The sequence below is a fragment of the Cynara cardunculus genome, unplaced genomic scaffold, assembly GCF_001531365.2.
Source record: "Cynara cardunculus var. scolymus isolate 2C unplaced genomic scaffold, CcrdV1 Un_Scaffold_682, whole genome shotgun sequence".
NCBI lineage: Eukaryota > Viridiplantae > Streptophyta > Magnoliopsida > Asterales > Asteraceae > Cynara > Cynara cardunculus.
The window spans coordinates 73,841-88,976 of record NW_020200604.1 but is presented as its reverse complement, the minus strand read 5'-3'; the positions used below and the strand labels follow the sequence as shown (position 1 = coordinate 88,976).

At 34.2% G+C, this 15,136-nt stretch overlaps 1 protein-coding gene across 1 annotated transcript in view; it reads right to left on the bottom strand.

Annotated features, from left to right (window-relative positions):
- Window positions 1-3,383, bottom strand: part of LOC112501917 (salicylate carboxymethyltransferase-like) — a 5,693-nt gene extending 2,310 nt beyond the window's left edge. Inside the window, exon 1 of the mRNA XM_025105687.1 lies at window positions 3,309-3,383. Coding sequence (XP_024961455.1) covers window positions 3,309-3,383 — 75 coding nt within the window. The remainder of the gene's footprint in view (window positions 1-3,308) is intronic.
- Between the last annotated feature and the right edge of the window lie 11,753 nt (window positions 3,384-15,136).

Genomic DNA, 15,136 nt, shown 5'->3' with positions numbered 1-15,136 from the left:
ATAGCTCTATAAGTAACCATATACTCCCTTATGAAACAGTTTCATAGTAACATTTCAATAGCTCTATAAGTAACCATATACTCCCTTGTGAAACAATTTCATAGTAACATTTCAATAGCTTTGTAAGGAATCATTTTAAATTGATTATAGTTTATTTTATTTTTATTGTTGATCTATTTTAATGATGGATGTAATTTTATTTATAATATTTGAACATAAAATTAATATATTATTTTACAAATGCTTTTGTTTCACTAATATTACGATATACATGATATGGTTGCCATTAATATTACCACTACCAAAGTTACCATTTTGCCCTTATAGGGATTATAAAATAATTTTTTTTAATTTCCTAATATAATCTAAACTAATCTTGACCAACGATCAAGAAAATGGATGAATGAGATTGGTTTACATAGTTTACATGGTTTACACAAATGAAGCCGGTTTTCAATTGATCGCTTATCTCTCTCTCTCTCTCTCTCTCTATATATATATATATATATATATATATCAACCATAATTAATGAATCATGATAATTGTCCATAAATATCTCGATTGTTTTCTAATATAAACATTGATTATAGTTCGTAAGAACTGCATGGTTTGTATTTGAAACCGCCTATATATATATTCATATAGAGAGAGAGAGAGAGAGAGACTCCTTTTGCAAACCACCTAAATAGGGTTGGGTTTTCAAATGAGACCAACCTGTTTTATTGAGACCCATGAGACTATATTTTTATATTTGAAACTTAATAGCAAAATATTGTTAAGGTAACTTTCACAGTGTTTCTGCTATAAATGTCCGGATTTTTTTACCTTCACAATGTTTTGCTGTGAAATTTCAAATGTAAAAATGTGGTATTACGAGTCTCATGAAAACAGGTTGGTCTCACATGATCCCTACTCTATACATATATACATATATATATATATGTATATATACACACACACACATGTATATACATATAGAAGAGTAGGTTCTTTTGTTAACCCAATTTATGGTATTAACTTTGTGAACTCATCACAACCATTTATCTTGTAAATCAATAGCGGCATTTATAATGGCGATTTTGTAATAACTAATAATATAATATATTATCACCTAAGATGAACATACACGAACAAGGGTATTATTGGAAAAAATTCATAAAATTTATAACTGTTAATTGCCATTTAATAAAAAATTCTCCATCATCATGAACATTAATATACACACGACATCTCCCTCTATATGAACATGGGCTCACTTCTGAACAACGTGATTATGTCCATCAATATATGAACAATGTGATTATGTTCATTAATATTTAAACAATGTTCATATATGTTCATAAAAGTTCACTTGGTTATTCAATCTTTTCATATATTAACAGACAATGAAAATTGTACTCTTACGGAAATATGTTCACTAGTGGTTTCACAATATTTTTCTCCATAGTGTTCATATCACTAGAAACGACATTAACTATAAGCTTCAAAGATGTTTACTTGTGATTTGTTCACTCGGATTAACCATTTATCCATTGTGTATATTAATATTCACATTTTAAAAAATGTTTAATTGTGATTTAGTGCACTCAGATTAACAATTTCATCAAGATTGATTTTATTTAATTATAATACATTTTGTAATTCGAATAATTGATAATAATCCTAACAATCAAGCAACTATTAAATTATAACCACTCATTAATTAATTTTATTTAATTATAATACATTGTGTATAATTTACCTAATATCATCCATCTCATAATCAATACTTTATTGAAATCTACTACAAACAAGGAATCCTATTAGTCTACTAGGTTAACTAGTTAACATTAAAAATTGAGTTAATGAAACAACCTAGCTCTCTCTCTCTCTCTCTCTCTCTCTCTCTATATATATATATATATATATATATATATATATTGTTTCAAATACAACCTATCGCATTTGTACAACCAATGCAACCCAATAAATTGAAATATTTATGGAAATGTTGAGAGTTCATTTATTATGATTTAAATATTTATGGAATATGAATACGGTTCATTAATTATGATTAATACTTATATCAGGAAATAATCAAAACTTTTATAAATTACATATTCGTCAAATTAAATGTACGGTTGAGATTGAGTTGTATTGGTTGTACAAATGTAAGATGTTGTATAATAACTCACCTCTCTCTCTCTCTCTATATATATATATACACACGGGGGATCGTGTGAAAAATCAAAATTTTGTAAGAGTGTAGAAATGTTATAATAAAATATTAACGTAAGTTAATTAAAAGGCTTAAAACACATTAACATCCCTTATAGTGATAACTAAACATATGTAAGGAATGTTAACTTATCTGAATTTTGGCTAACAAAGTGATTTTACGATTCTCACAAAACGGAACCCAATATATATAACGTCATGTTTACAAGAGAAACATAAAAAATTGAATATTGTGAAAACTTGTATATTCATCATATATATACATATATATATATATATATACACACATCTAAGATTGTGTAAAAAATCAAAATTTTGTAAGAAAAGCGTATAAATATTATCATAAATTTTTAACAAAAGTTAAAATACATTAGCATACCTTGTAATGAAATCTTAACATATGTTAGTGAATTTTATCAAGTTAACTTATGTGAACTCTCATTAACAAAGTGATTTTACGATTCTCACTAAATTTTGATTCTTCGACGGAACCCAATATATATATAGCATCATGTCTACGGGCCGGAGAATCATAAAAAAATTGAAAATTGTAAAAACTTGTATATTCATCATGTATATATATATATATATATATATATATATGTGTGTGCAAGCACATACGTGTTGATGCATATACTTACTAAAACTCATTAGTGTATAAGTATAAATAAATATATAGATTCTCACAGTTCTCAAAATTTTTGTTGTTATCACATGAAAGGCTCGTATATGTGTGTGTGTATATATATATATATATATATATATATATATATGTATAGGGGCAAGTTTAAATAAAAGAAACTAAACAAAAAGTAAGAGGACAGGTTAAAAGAAGGTTGATATGTGAATCTATTCAAAAAATCCAGTTTTTTTTATTGAATATTCGTATGTGAATTGACGTTACATTTTATTCATATAGATTCACACACACACACATATATATATATATATGCATTTTCTTATGAACTTTTTTAATATTTCACATATAAAATTTCCATTCTCAGATTCTTATATGATATAATACAATGAGATGAAAGTAAGGATGAAAAAAAAATTAGTGCTTAATTAAGCACAAGTTCAAAAGGCATACCTGAAGTCCAGAATTATTTGAATAACTTGCACCTCCAGCTCCTCCATTCATGTGAAAAAACTTAACCATCTCCATCTCCATCTCCTTCTATTTCTCTTTGGCACAAGCACAAAAGTTTTTGTGTCAGAACTTACAAGTTTGGTGTTTATTATATAGAAAATTCCTATACCTCCGAGTTACTGTTTCATATTTGAATATATATATTCACAACCAATTTGTTGACCTTATTAAAACATGTCTTTATATGGAAATAATTAATTTGAATGCCACTTGGTCATATTTGGATAATTCTTTGTATGTTTAGTCCTTCAAATGCATTTGATGTAATTTACCATTATGAGTTGTTTTCATGTCAAATATTTCATAATCTATATCTACATCAAATTATAATAAGAAACATATACTAATTAACCATTGAAAAAATAATACATTAGCATACAATGCTACCAGAGAGCCCAAGTTCCTCTTGCTCTTAGGGTGGTTTTATGCTTTTAATATCCATTTTCAGCACCTTCACAAGCAAAAAAATTACCACCATTACATGCATATATGATGAAGGAAGGTGGGAAGTACTTAACTTTAGTATAGATCGCTTTGTGGGTTATCATTAAAATATATATATATATATATATATATATATATAAAATGTGTGTGTGTATATATATATATAGAAGACTGCAAGTGCCATATATGTTTTCCAAACGATGGTCACAAAGGCGACATGTTATCGCAATAGTGTAACAAAATAATAGAAAAAGTTTTCAATCTATTAATTGCCACGACTCGGGATCACAGAGGACCTCTACACGTTCGTTCATTTATGTTCGTAAACGTTCGTTCATTTACCTTTCGTTTACGTTCGTTCATTTATCGTTCATTTACGTTCGTTTATGTTCGTTTACGTTCGTTTATGTTCGTTTACGTTCGTTTATATATTAAATTTAATATACAATCTTTTATTTATTTACTTTGAATTCAAGTAATATTTATTTATGTTCGTTTAGCCCGTTCGTTTATGTTCGTTTAACCCGTTCGTTTATGTTCGTTCGTTTACATTCTTTTAACATGTTAACGAACGAACATAAACGAACACGAACACACCTTATTTCTAAACGAACGAACACGAACACAAAGATTTTCGTTCGTTTACCGTTCGTGTTCGTTCGTTTGTTCGGTTAAGTTAAACGAACGAACATGAACAAGCCTCCGTTCGTGTTCGTTCGTTTGTTCGGTTAAGTTAAACGAACGAACGAACATGAACAAGCCTCCGTTCGTGTTCGTTCGTTTCGTTTACAGCCCTATCTACACCCACTATCTATATTGTTATTCCAACAACTATTTTTGTTTTAGGGGTATCTGAGATTGCTTATAAAAACAATTTATTGACTTATTTCAGTGTGACATCGGTAATAAACAATTTTAACGTTTGGATAAACAACTTAGGGGTGTTTGGGATTGCTTATTAAAATAACTTATTGACTTATTCCGGTATGGCACCGGTAATAAACACTTTTGAGTATTTGGATAAACAACTGATACCGCTGTCAAACCGGTAATAAGAAGTTTTTGAAGAAGTTAAATCATCTGACTTATAATAAGTTGATAAGTGCTTTTGTAAAAAATTATAAGTCGTTTCAAATAAGCAATCTCAAAACCCCCCCTGAGAGCATTCCAATTCTAGTTGGGGGGTGGGCGTGGGGTGGGAATGGAGAGAAATTAGGGGCGATTCCGGTTTGGAAGGATGGTAGATGAGGGTAATCCGACGGGACGTGGGTTAATGAGAGAAAGTTTCATATGCATTAGATGGCTGTAAATAGTGCAAGAATATTTATACCTCTTAAAAATCCAAGAAAAATGAAAGTGATGCTTTTTAATAAGTATAGATTACTAATCATATTAGACAGTCCAACTTATGTCTGTATTTAGTATCTCAAAACTACCATTATATTTTCATACATATAAAGTGGGGTTGCTGGATTTGCATGTGAATATGCTTAGTGAACATTTCATAAACAAAACTATTTATATGGTTCACCTATGAATGCCATATATATATATATATATATATATATATCTATTTTACATATGCAAACAAAGTATCTTAACAGGTGAACTCAAAAAACAAAAATATTTATATCATTTTAGTATGAATTATATGTTTATATCCTTTTATATATGTAATTCAACAATGAAATAGATCTAGTTAGAAATATAAAAAAGAAAATATTGATATAGGTAGGGCCATACTTAAGGGAGGGCGGGCTAGACATGTGTACAGGGCCCATAGAAGTAAGGAGTGTTTGGCAAAAAAAATCAAGCCTCTTAATGGTTACATAACTCTCTTAACCATTTTGCATCCAATGGTTCACTAAACCATTCAGACTTCTATTTTTCCAAGTTTACCCTTCCCACCCCTTCTTCCCAACCCCTCTCTTCACGCACGTCGCTTCTATTCCACAGAAGCCTTCCCCATCTCCGGTAGCTGGTAGCCTCCACCATCTCCGTCCCCATCTCCGGTAGCCGGTAGCCTCCACCATCTCCATCCCCGTCTCCGTTAGTGACCAGAAAATAGCCTGTGAGAGTCTCGCCAATGAGCTGGGGATCCTGATATTCCAGCCGTCCACTCATCGTTACCTTCACGAGAACTCGTCGCGTTGCACAGGTTCGCCGGTTGTCGCTCAACCATCTCCATCGCCGGTGACCTCCACCGTCTCCATCGCCCGCAACCTCCACAGCTTCCATCGCCGGCAACCTTCCACAGCTTCGATTGTCGCCTCCAGTAGGTATCTTCGATTGTCGCCTCGATTTTGGTCGCCGCTCGCCAGTCCCTGAACAGTAGCACAGCTTCTATTTCAAGTATATTTGCATGATTTTCGATTTCAAGTATCTTCGATTGTCGCCTCCATTAGGTTTTCTTTCTACAATTTTTAGTTGTTAGGTAAATGCATAATGAAACTGATGATCACTAAAAATTTTAGAGAGCAACAAACTAGTTCAGGATCCCACAATTAAAAGGTTAAAAAAGAGAGGGTTAAAATGGTAATTTGTTTTTATTCAGAAAACATTTACCAAACAACATTATTTTATTCAGCACTTAACCATTCTGACCCTCTTAACCATTCTGACCACTTAGCCATTCTGCACCAAACCATTCAGCAACTGTCAAACAGCCCCGAAATGTGAAATAGGAAACCTAAGGCTCGTGCAAGAGTGAGAGGGCCTAAATAATTTAGAATCTAAGCTCTAAATTAATGAGTACTACCAATCTCTCGGCTCTCCTAATCCCACCTCGTTGAACTGACGTCGACTTTTATAGAAACCGAGAACGGGAATACAATTTTCAAGTATAGCTCACGCTCTCACCTCTCCAACCTCTATATGTTCTTCTTCACCTAAGCTCGGTTTCGATTTCAATTTTTCAAAGACGTCGTTTCATTTCCATAATGCTAATCTACAACCTAAATCATGAAGAGATATGAAGAATCCGATGCAGAGGCCTCCTCCTATCATCCAAAGTCAGCTCATACCCGTTAATGGGGGTTTAAGTTAGGATATTTGTCATTATTTATACGATTTCTATCATTATTTAACTTATGGTGTTGATTGTTGTTTGTCGAAACAAGCAAATTGCAAACAATTTCCGATTTCTCTTTCTGTTTTTTTATTTAATTTCATCAGTAAGTTCTATTGTTCATTGGTTGTTCCACGCTTCTGAGTTTTGGACTTCAAGAATCAAGACTGTGATTTCTGTAAGTAATGACTTTTTAGCTTTTTGATTATTTAAAATAGTCCCATTTATCAATTTTTTGTGTTCTTATAGTTTCATTGAGTTTGCAATTCATTTGTCTTAGACTTGTAGTTATGTTTTGATTGTGGTTTTAGCTTACTGTGTCCATTTTTTAGATATACATACTACGATCTACAAATCAAGGAATAATGGAGTTAATTTCTTCGATTTCGATACATATTCCAAGACTCAAGTGCTTCTATTCTTATTTAGTTTGAGTTTGTTAATTGTTTAAACATGATGCCTAAAAAACATTTGTCTAGAAGTGAGAAAAGGAAAAAAGAAAATTGCTTGAGCAATTAGTACAATCACAAAAGGAGCCATGGACAAATTTGTTAAAGGCGTAGACATCTCTTATGAAAATTTAGATGAACATAATGTTGAGCACCCAAATGTTTAACATAATGTTGAGCACCCAAATGTTGAATTTAATGTTGAGAATCCAAATGTTGAACAATATACCTTTTTTTTATATTTATGATCCTAGTAATTGGGATAATCTTGACAATAAATCAAGAGATATTTTAGTTGAAAGGGGCTTATAGTGTTTCCTTTAGATATATGTCTAGGAATTTTTTGTATTCTTATTATGATAGAAAGTTAAGTAATGGTGAATCTAGTGACTAGAAATGGCTAGTATATTCAAAAGGACAAATTGTATTGTTTTTGTTGCAAGTTGTTCAAGTCTAGGAACTATAAAAATACAATAGCTAATGATGGATTTAGATATTGGAAGCATCTTGGTAAAAGACTTAAGGAACATGAGAATAATATTGAACATATGAGTAATATGTTATCATGGAATGAACTCAGAATAAGGTTAAATACAAGCCAAACGATTGATAAAGATTTACAACAAGAAATTCAAAAAGAGAAACAATGTTGGAGGCAAGTTTTAATAACAATAATTGTCATTGTGAAATGTATTGTCAAATATTCTTTGCCTTTTAGAGGATCTAATAAGAAGTTATATCAATATGGTAATGATAATTTTTTGGGATTACTTGAAATGATTGGAGAATTTGATGTGATCATTCAAGATTATATTAGGCACATTCAAAATCATGACATTCATTATCATTATCTTGGTTCTATAATTCAAAATGAGTTGATTTCTCTTTTGGTTCATAGTGTTAAAAATTCTATCATAAAAATTATCAAAGTGGTTAAATATTTTTCTGTAATTCTTGACTGTACACTGAATGTGAGTCATCAAAAGCAAATGAATTTAATAATAATATGTATAAATATGTATGGTAATAAAATAAAATAAAACAATTTTTTTTAGATGATACATCTGGTTTAGGACTGTTTAATGACTTATTATATGTATTTAAATCTCTTGATCTTAGTATCGATGATGTGACGAGTCAAGGCTATGACAATTGTTCTTATATAAAGGGAAAACACCAAGGGGTACAAAACCGGTTACTTGAAATTAATCTAAAAGCTTTGTATATTCCATATGCTTGTCATAGCTCATTCTTGTGTTATAATCGTTTTGTTTTTTGGAATTGTGCAATGCATATACACATTATTTTCTAATTCTACAAAAAATATGGAATGTGTTACGTGATAATGTTTCAAAGATGACTGTAACATCTTTATGCAATGCACGTTGGGAGAGTAGAATAAAAAGTGGGAAAACCATCAGATTTCAAGCTCCTCAAATAAGATCGGCTTCACTTGAATTATCAAAAGCATGTGATGATGCCAAGTCAAAAAGTGAAGCGGAAATTTTGGTAATGCAATTGAAAATTTTGAGTTTTCATTTGGTATGATATTTTATTTGCAATAAACATGGTTAGTAAAAAATTGTAATTCAAATCTATATGTATTAATGCTATGTTGGTCCCGAATGGGTCTACAAGATAAGAAACAGTTTGTAGAAGGGGGAGGGGATGAATACAAACACAAGGTTTTCAAAATTTAAAATATATATTGATAAAGAAGATCAATACAGATTTTACAAGATTGTTTGCGGAAAGATAAGGTAATAAAAACCTATCTAAATAATCTTTGGTTACACACAGAGCTTTAGCAAATACAAGAAAAGAGAATGCTAAAAGAAAGATCTTTTACTTAAGCTAGAAGAAGCTTGAAGTAAGAATGGGGTTAGAGAATGATGCGTGCACTCTACATGGAGAAGAAACACTTCTATTTATACCCAGTGCATTAAATGATCATTTAATGCACTAAGGTAGGGTTTAGAGTACGTGTCAAGCCTTAATAGGAAGACTTGTCCTTTGCTACAGTAAATAGTACAAAAGCATTATTTCATAGCAGACATCCTTACCTAAAGTTGGTGGACAAAGAGTCGACTAATCGGTTCCATACCGTACGAACTTTTGCAAGGGTATGGGTTTGTCCTTTATGTGCAAAAGGACAAGACAACAACAATTGTGCTAAGCAAGCTTCCTTTGATCACTGAATGCTGGAATGACCTGRAGGTCTCATCATCATTCGCTGAAGCTAGAGTAGTCTTCACACATACGTAGACAGGCTTGTATTCACTGAATACCGCTTCAGATCACGTACTCGCCAGTCTCTAATCTTCAGTTTCAGTCTTCGACGTTTGCTGAAGGTTCTTTGGTGTGAGTGTTGTCATCTTGAAGTATTGTTGTCTCTGAAGAATTTACAAAGCAAGTTCTTCAGCGATCACTGAATATACTCAGTGATGATCGCTGGAACTGAAAATACAGAAAAACAAATACAACGTGTGAGGAAAAAGGGATTATCATCAAATCACTGAGAGAGAGGATCAATAATCTCCCCCTATTTGATGATAACAAGATAACATAAAGAAAATTATCTTATCAAATAATAGTACGAAAGAGTTACATATAACGTACATGTCCCTTTTTACTATTTTGGGATCTTTTTCAGTTTGGTCAATCTCAGCTTGAGAAGTTTTCTTAAGTTATATCTAAGAAAATTACAAGTACGGAAATTGAAGCTGAAAGCTTATTCACTGACTTATAGATTGTCAGTGAATGATGAAAGTAACATTGGAACTCATAGACTTGTGTCCCTATTATTTTTTTCAGGGATCTTTTTCAGTGAAGTACATGGAATACTCATTTTATTAATCAATGGAAATAATACAAGTATTACAGTACATGTTCAGAATTTACAGAATGTAAATACAATCAATGAAAGAAGATATAGAAAAGGATTTACAAGGAAAAGTGGATTATTGTTACAAAGAGAATCTTATTCTAGAACACTTAGATCTATCTAATCAGGTACATTTTCACCAATGTTTCTTCGACATAGGAATTCCCTTCGTATCTTCAGATCGACGACTTTTCCAGGCATGCTATCATCTATCCAGAGCAAGAAATACGCCAAGTGATCCATTGGACATAGAGCTACACTCTCTGAAATCTGACTTCACCTTCATAGTCAGGAAATATAACTCCTAGTTCAGGTTTAAAATGCACATAGTTGGGTGTATAGGGACCCTTATCTGGTAAGTCAAGATTCAGCATAGAAATGTCAGTACTCATATGACCCTTCAGGACATCATCTAAGGAGAACCTTGTTTCATGTTTGTTCCTTAGGAATGGTCTATCATTAGGATCAGAGAGCTTTAGTTTCTTCTTCCCATCTTTCTTCAGAGTTGGCTTGTCAGGGACCTTGACATACCTGGACATCCTTTTTATTAGCTCGTTGATGGTGTCCTCGATAAGTGTCTTGTGTCTCGACTTGGATTTCTGAATGGCTTGTCTGATCTCCATCCATTCGTTGTATCCATAGCAGCCTAGGTAGGAAGGATACTCGGTAACGGCATCAAGATTGTCTTTGGTGATGAGCATTGAGACAAGAGTTCCACCGTCTTTGGATCATCCTCTGATGCTGACGCTGATGATTGGGCGGGGACTGAGTCTCTTTTTCATCTTTGCTTCGCTTCATTGCTTGTTTTTGTCTTGTAGCTTCTGCTTCTTCTTGCGATCAACTTCAGCTATTGAAAGAAGTTTAGCTTGGGCTTGGACAACACTCACCATTTTCTTGGACTTTTTCTTGGGAAGGACTTTATCAGCTAGTGACTTGGCCAGCCTTAGGCTATTGTTAGTCTGCTTCTTCTTCAGCCCTTAATGCCTCGAGTCTTTCAACTTCAGAAAGGAAGTCAAACTCACCACCACTAGAGGTACGAAGAGGAATTTTTACTCTAGTCTGGTCAAGCGACTCCTTAAGCTGAGACATCTTGTGGAGTCCAGATTTCATACAAACATGGTATGATCTTCATAGATTGTGATGAACAATGATGAACATGTAAGAATATTGTAAGGAGATGATTAGATTGGAGAGAGAGAAATTACATCAGCAGAATCTTGTATTCTTGATTAATGACAAAGGCTTAATTACAATTACAAGGCAAATTCTATTTATACTAGGAAAAGTAAAGGCTAAACTATTACAAGGAAAACTACACTAAGGAGAAACTTGAATACAACTTTTAAGCTCTAACTTGAACCCAACATTCTCCCCCTTTGGATTTAAGTTTGGACTCTAGTGAATTTCGTTTTGTGCAGTCCAAATATCTTCTCAAACCGTCTCAGAGCATTTCTATACTGTATCTTCTCCTCGAGCAAATTAATTGCATTGACAAGCAAGTATCTTTCTTTGGGACTCATACGTTCAGATTCTATAGCCTTATCATCCCTGAATCTCTTTGAATCCAGTACCCTCTTTACCAGCTTGATCGTACCGTCATAATACTTGTTTAGCTCACTGAATCTCATGAACTTTTTAACCTGAAGTTGAGCGAAATAGATGACCCCGAACTCTGGGCTCTCAAGAACCATGTAGACTGGATATCCGTCAATGTCTTCAAGCTTTTGATTTGGTCTTTTGAGGTTGATTATCTTTTGACTGTCTTCAAGACCCATTTGAACATCGATGATCATTGACAGCTTGACATGATTTCGAATGAATCTTTTAATAGCCTCCAGAGCTACCAGTTCTCCTTCCCTTCTAATTTGCATGTTCTTGAGTTCGAAGTACATATATTCTAGATCGTCCAAATATAAGTTTGAGAAATCAGCTTCGCTGAACCTCCAGATCTGGCCATCCTGCCTTGTAACGGTAAATACAAGATACCAGATTTTGCGCAGTTTATGAGCATCAATCTGTTTAATCGTGACAATTCTGTGCTTTGTACGAACTTGGCTAATTGGCTGACACTTATCTTTCAAGAGATGACAATATTCAGTTCTATATTCTTCTGGCTTCTTGTGGATTCCCAGAACTCTGTCACTACAAATCAGTTTTCTGTGGCGAATGAATATCCCAAAGTAGATATCTTCCAAGTATGGCTCTCAGATTCGTTCGCGATCATAACCAAAGAAATTAGCTCTGATGTGGAATGGAACATAGTTCTTTGGGAAGATTTCTGTAGGATCAATAGTCTCTCTTGGAACATTGATTTCAGGCGCATCAGGTAGAACAGCAGTTGATGATTCTGGAATAGACTGAGGATCACCTTGAATGGGAAAAACTGGATCTTCTTCTTTTAAATCATCTTCAAAGTCAAAGTACAATCCAGTTGACTCATCAATGTTTTCAATGTCTCCTCCAAAATCCCGCTCTCCACCCAAAGTAGTAGAGAATGCACTGTTGAATCCTACGTTGGCAGACAAGTCCATTAGCAACCTTGTTTCTACCGTGGAGTCTGCCGGCTTTTCAACCATTGGCTCGATCGTTGGACTTGCCTCCACTTCTTCTTCTTCAATAACGATAGCCTCAATTATTCTTTCCCGAACAGATTCCGGGGCAGAACTTTCAACATTTACGTCTTGAGGAACTGACTCTTCACCTGCTCTTGCTCCTTGTGCAGACGTCTCAACCAATCTCTGCTTTTCATCTCCCCCTCATGACTATCAGGATCATCCTGATCGTCATGTTTTCTTTTAAGAGATTCGGCTTGAGACTTGCAAGTTTCTTCAAGAATAGATACTCTTTCGGCAAGAGCATCCATAAAAAGTTTTAGATCAAGGGTATTAGATGTGATCAAGTGACTAACTTTAGAGAAATTAGCACAAATCACATCTTGAAAAGTCAAGAACTCTGAGGCTCGAATTACTGGGTTAGCATCAATTTGTTGACGAAGAAGACCGACCAAATCTGCATCTTCCGCGTCTTCGCTTTGAGCAGCCATCAATTTAGCGTAAAGTAAAGATTTGAGCTCGTCCACCAATTATTCCGGTACTGATGATTCTGGTACAGGTGGTGGTGATGGTGCAGAAGGTGGCTCTTCGACAACTTGCTCTTTTCCCTTTATCAACCTCTTCAAACTTGCAATTTGTGCATCAAAGTTCTCTTGAACAGCCTTTAGGGCGCCGTCCAAATATTCCCGTGACACAGTCAGGTAAGATAACACCTGGTTCACTTAGAAGACCAGTTGAAACAACAGTTGAATAAACTGTTGTGCCTACATTCAATGTTGACGTAATATTAGCATTGGTAGGACTTCCGACATGTCCTTGTGAAATATCAGAAGATACCACTCTGGTCGTTCTAGCTAATTCACTTAGAATAGCACTTCGAGCAACAGATGCTCCTGACTCTTGTGTACCTATGTGTATGGGCTCTAAACTCGAGGTGCACAGAATCAATGGCGTAGGCTGGGGCAGCGGCCTACTAGTTTCAATAACTACATTCCCCAAATGAGAAGTAGTTAGCGTATGTGCTAAATCCCCGTGAGAAATTGAAACAGTTGGTTGTTGAGAACCAACTGAGTGGATGGGAAGGGTGTGCAATTGCATAGCTGGGCTAGCTACGTCTTGTTTAATACTAACATTCAACACATGAATGCCAGTAGCAGATGCGGGTGCCCGGTTAACTGTTTCAGTTTGGATAGGAGCTTGTACTTCTTTTTCTGCTCCTCTCACACCCTCTCCATGTTCTTTTGCTTCCCTTTCTCTCAAGCTCTCTTGTTTTTCAAGTTCAACTCACTCATCTCCTCCTCCTCCAATAGATATATCTTGAAGAATACGATCATAATCATTAACATTAAACGATAATGATCTTAGACTGGGACAAGGTTGTTGAGCTGCATATTCAGGGAAGATCATGGCAATATCATCAGCAAATGTTCCAATATGCGCATTTGTTTCATCATCATCATTGTTATCATCATCACCAGGTTCTGCTTTTTTTTATCTGATTTAGTAGCTTTAGAACTAGATGAAGCTCTAACAGTTAAAGTGTGCTGCTGATCAGAAGCTCCCCGCACCAATTCACCCCTCTCAATCACATTTTCTCTCAGCTCAATTTCCTGTTCAAGTACCCCTTGTGCCTGAACTCTCTCTTCTACTTCTATAGCTCTCTCAGCTGAGACATGGGGTGATCCTTGGGCAAGTTCAACCGGTTCTGGCTGAACTATCGGATCTATCACTCGCCTATAGTCTATCACACATTGAGCATTCTGATCAGCAAGAGCAATTAACTCTGGTGGAACAGGCATAATGGATTCCATATCTTCAACTTCCTTATGCTGTCGAATCCTTGTCATGACAAATGATGGCCCTTTTCTGAATGTAATCTGGTCGGAATATTCTCATTTGCATATATCAATGCTTTAATAAATAATTGCATAAATCTTTGAAAAGACACAAATTTTCTTGTCTTAGACGGGAACCGTTTAGCATTAACCAACTCTAGCAATTCATTCCAAATAACCATTGCATAGTCATAGTGTCGTGAAAACACTATGCCATGAAAGAATTTTAAGAATGTGTTGCTGTAAGTATCAATCCCTTGGGTTTTTGACGTTAGACACCAATTTAGTATGGAGAACAATAGATGCCAAATCGACGGTAGAAATCGTCTCTTGAATTGTGAAGGATTATTCAATGTCTCAGAATATCCTAAACGTTTGATATCAAGGCATAACTGATCATCCGAGACGAAGTCTTCAAACCCATTTGGCCTGGAAGCAGGAAGATGGAGTATTCTTCTTAAACGTCTTATTGTTAGACGGCTAACATACTCATCAACCTCCGCATCTCCATCCTTTTCAATAGTAAGAGTTCCCCAA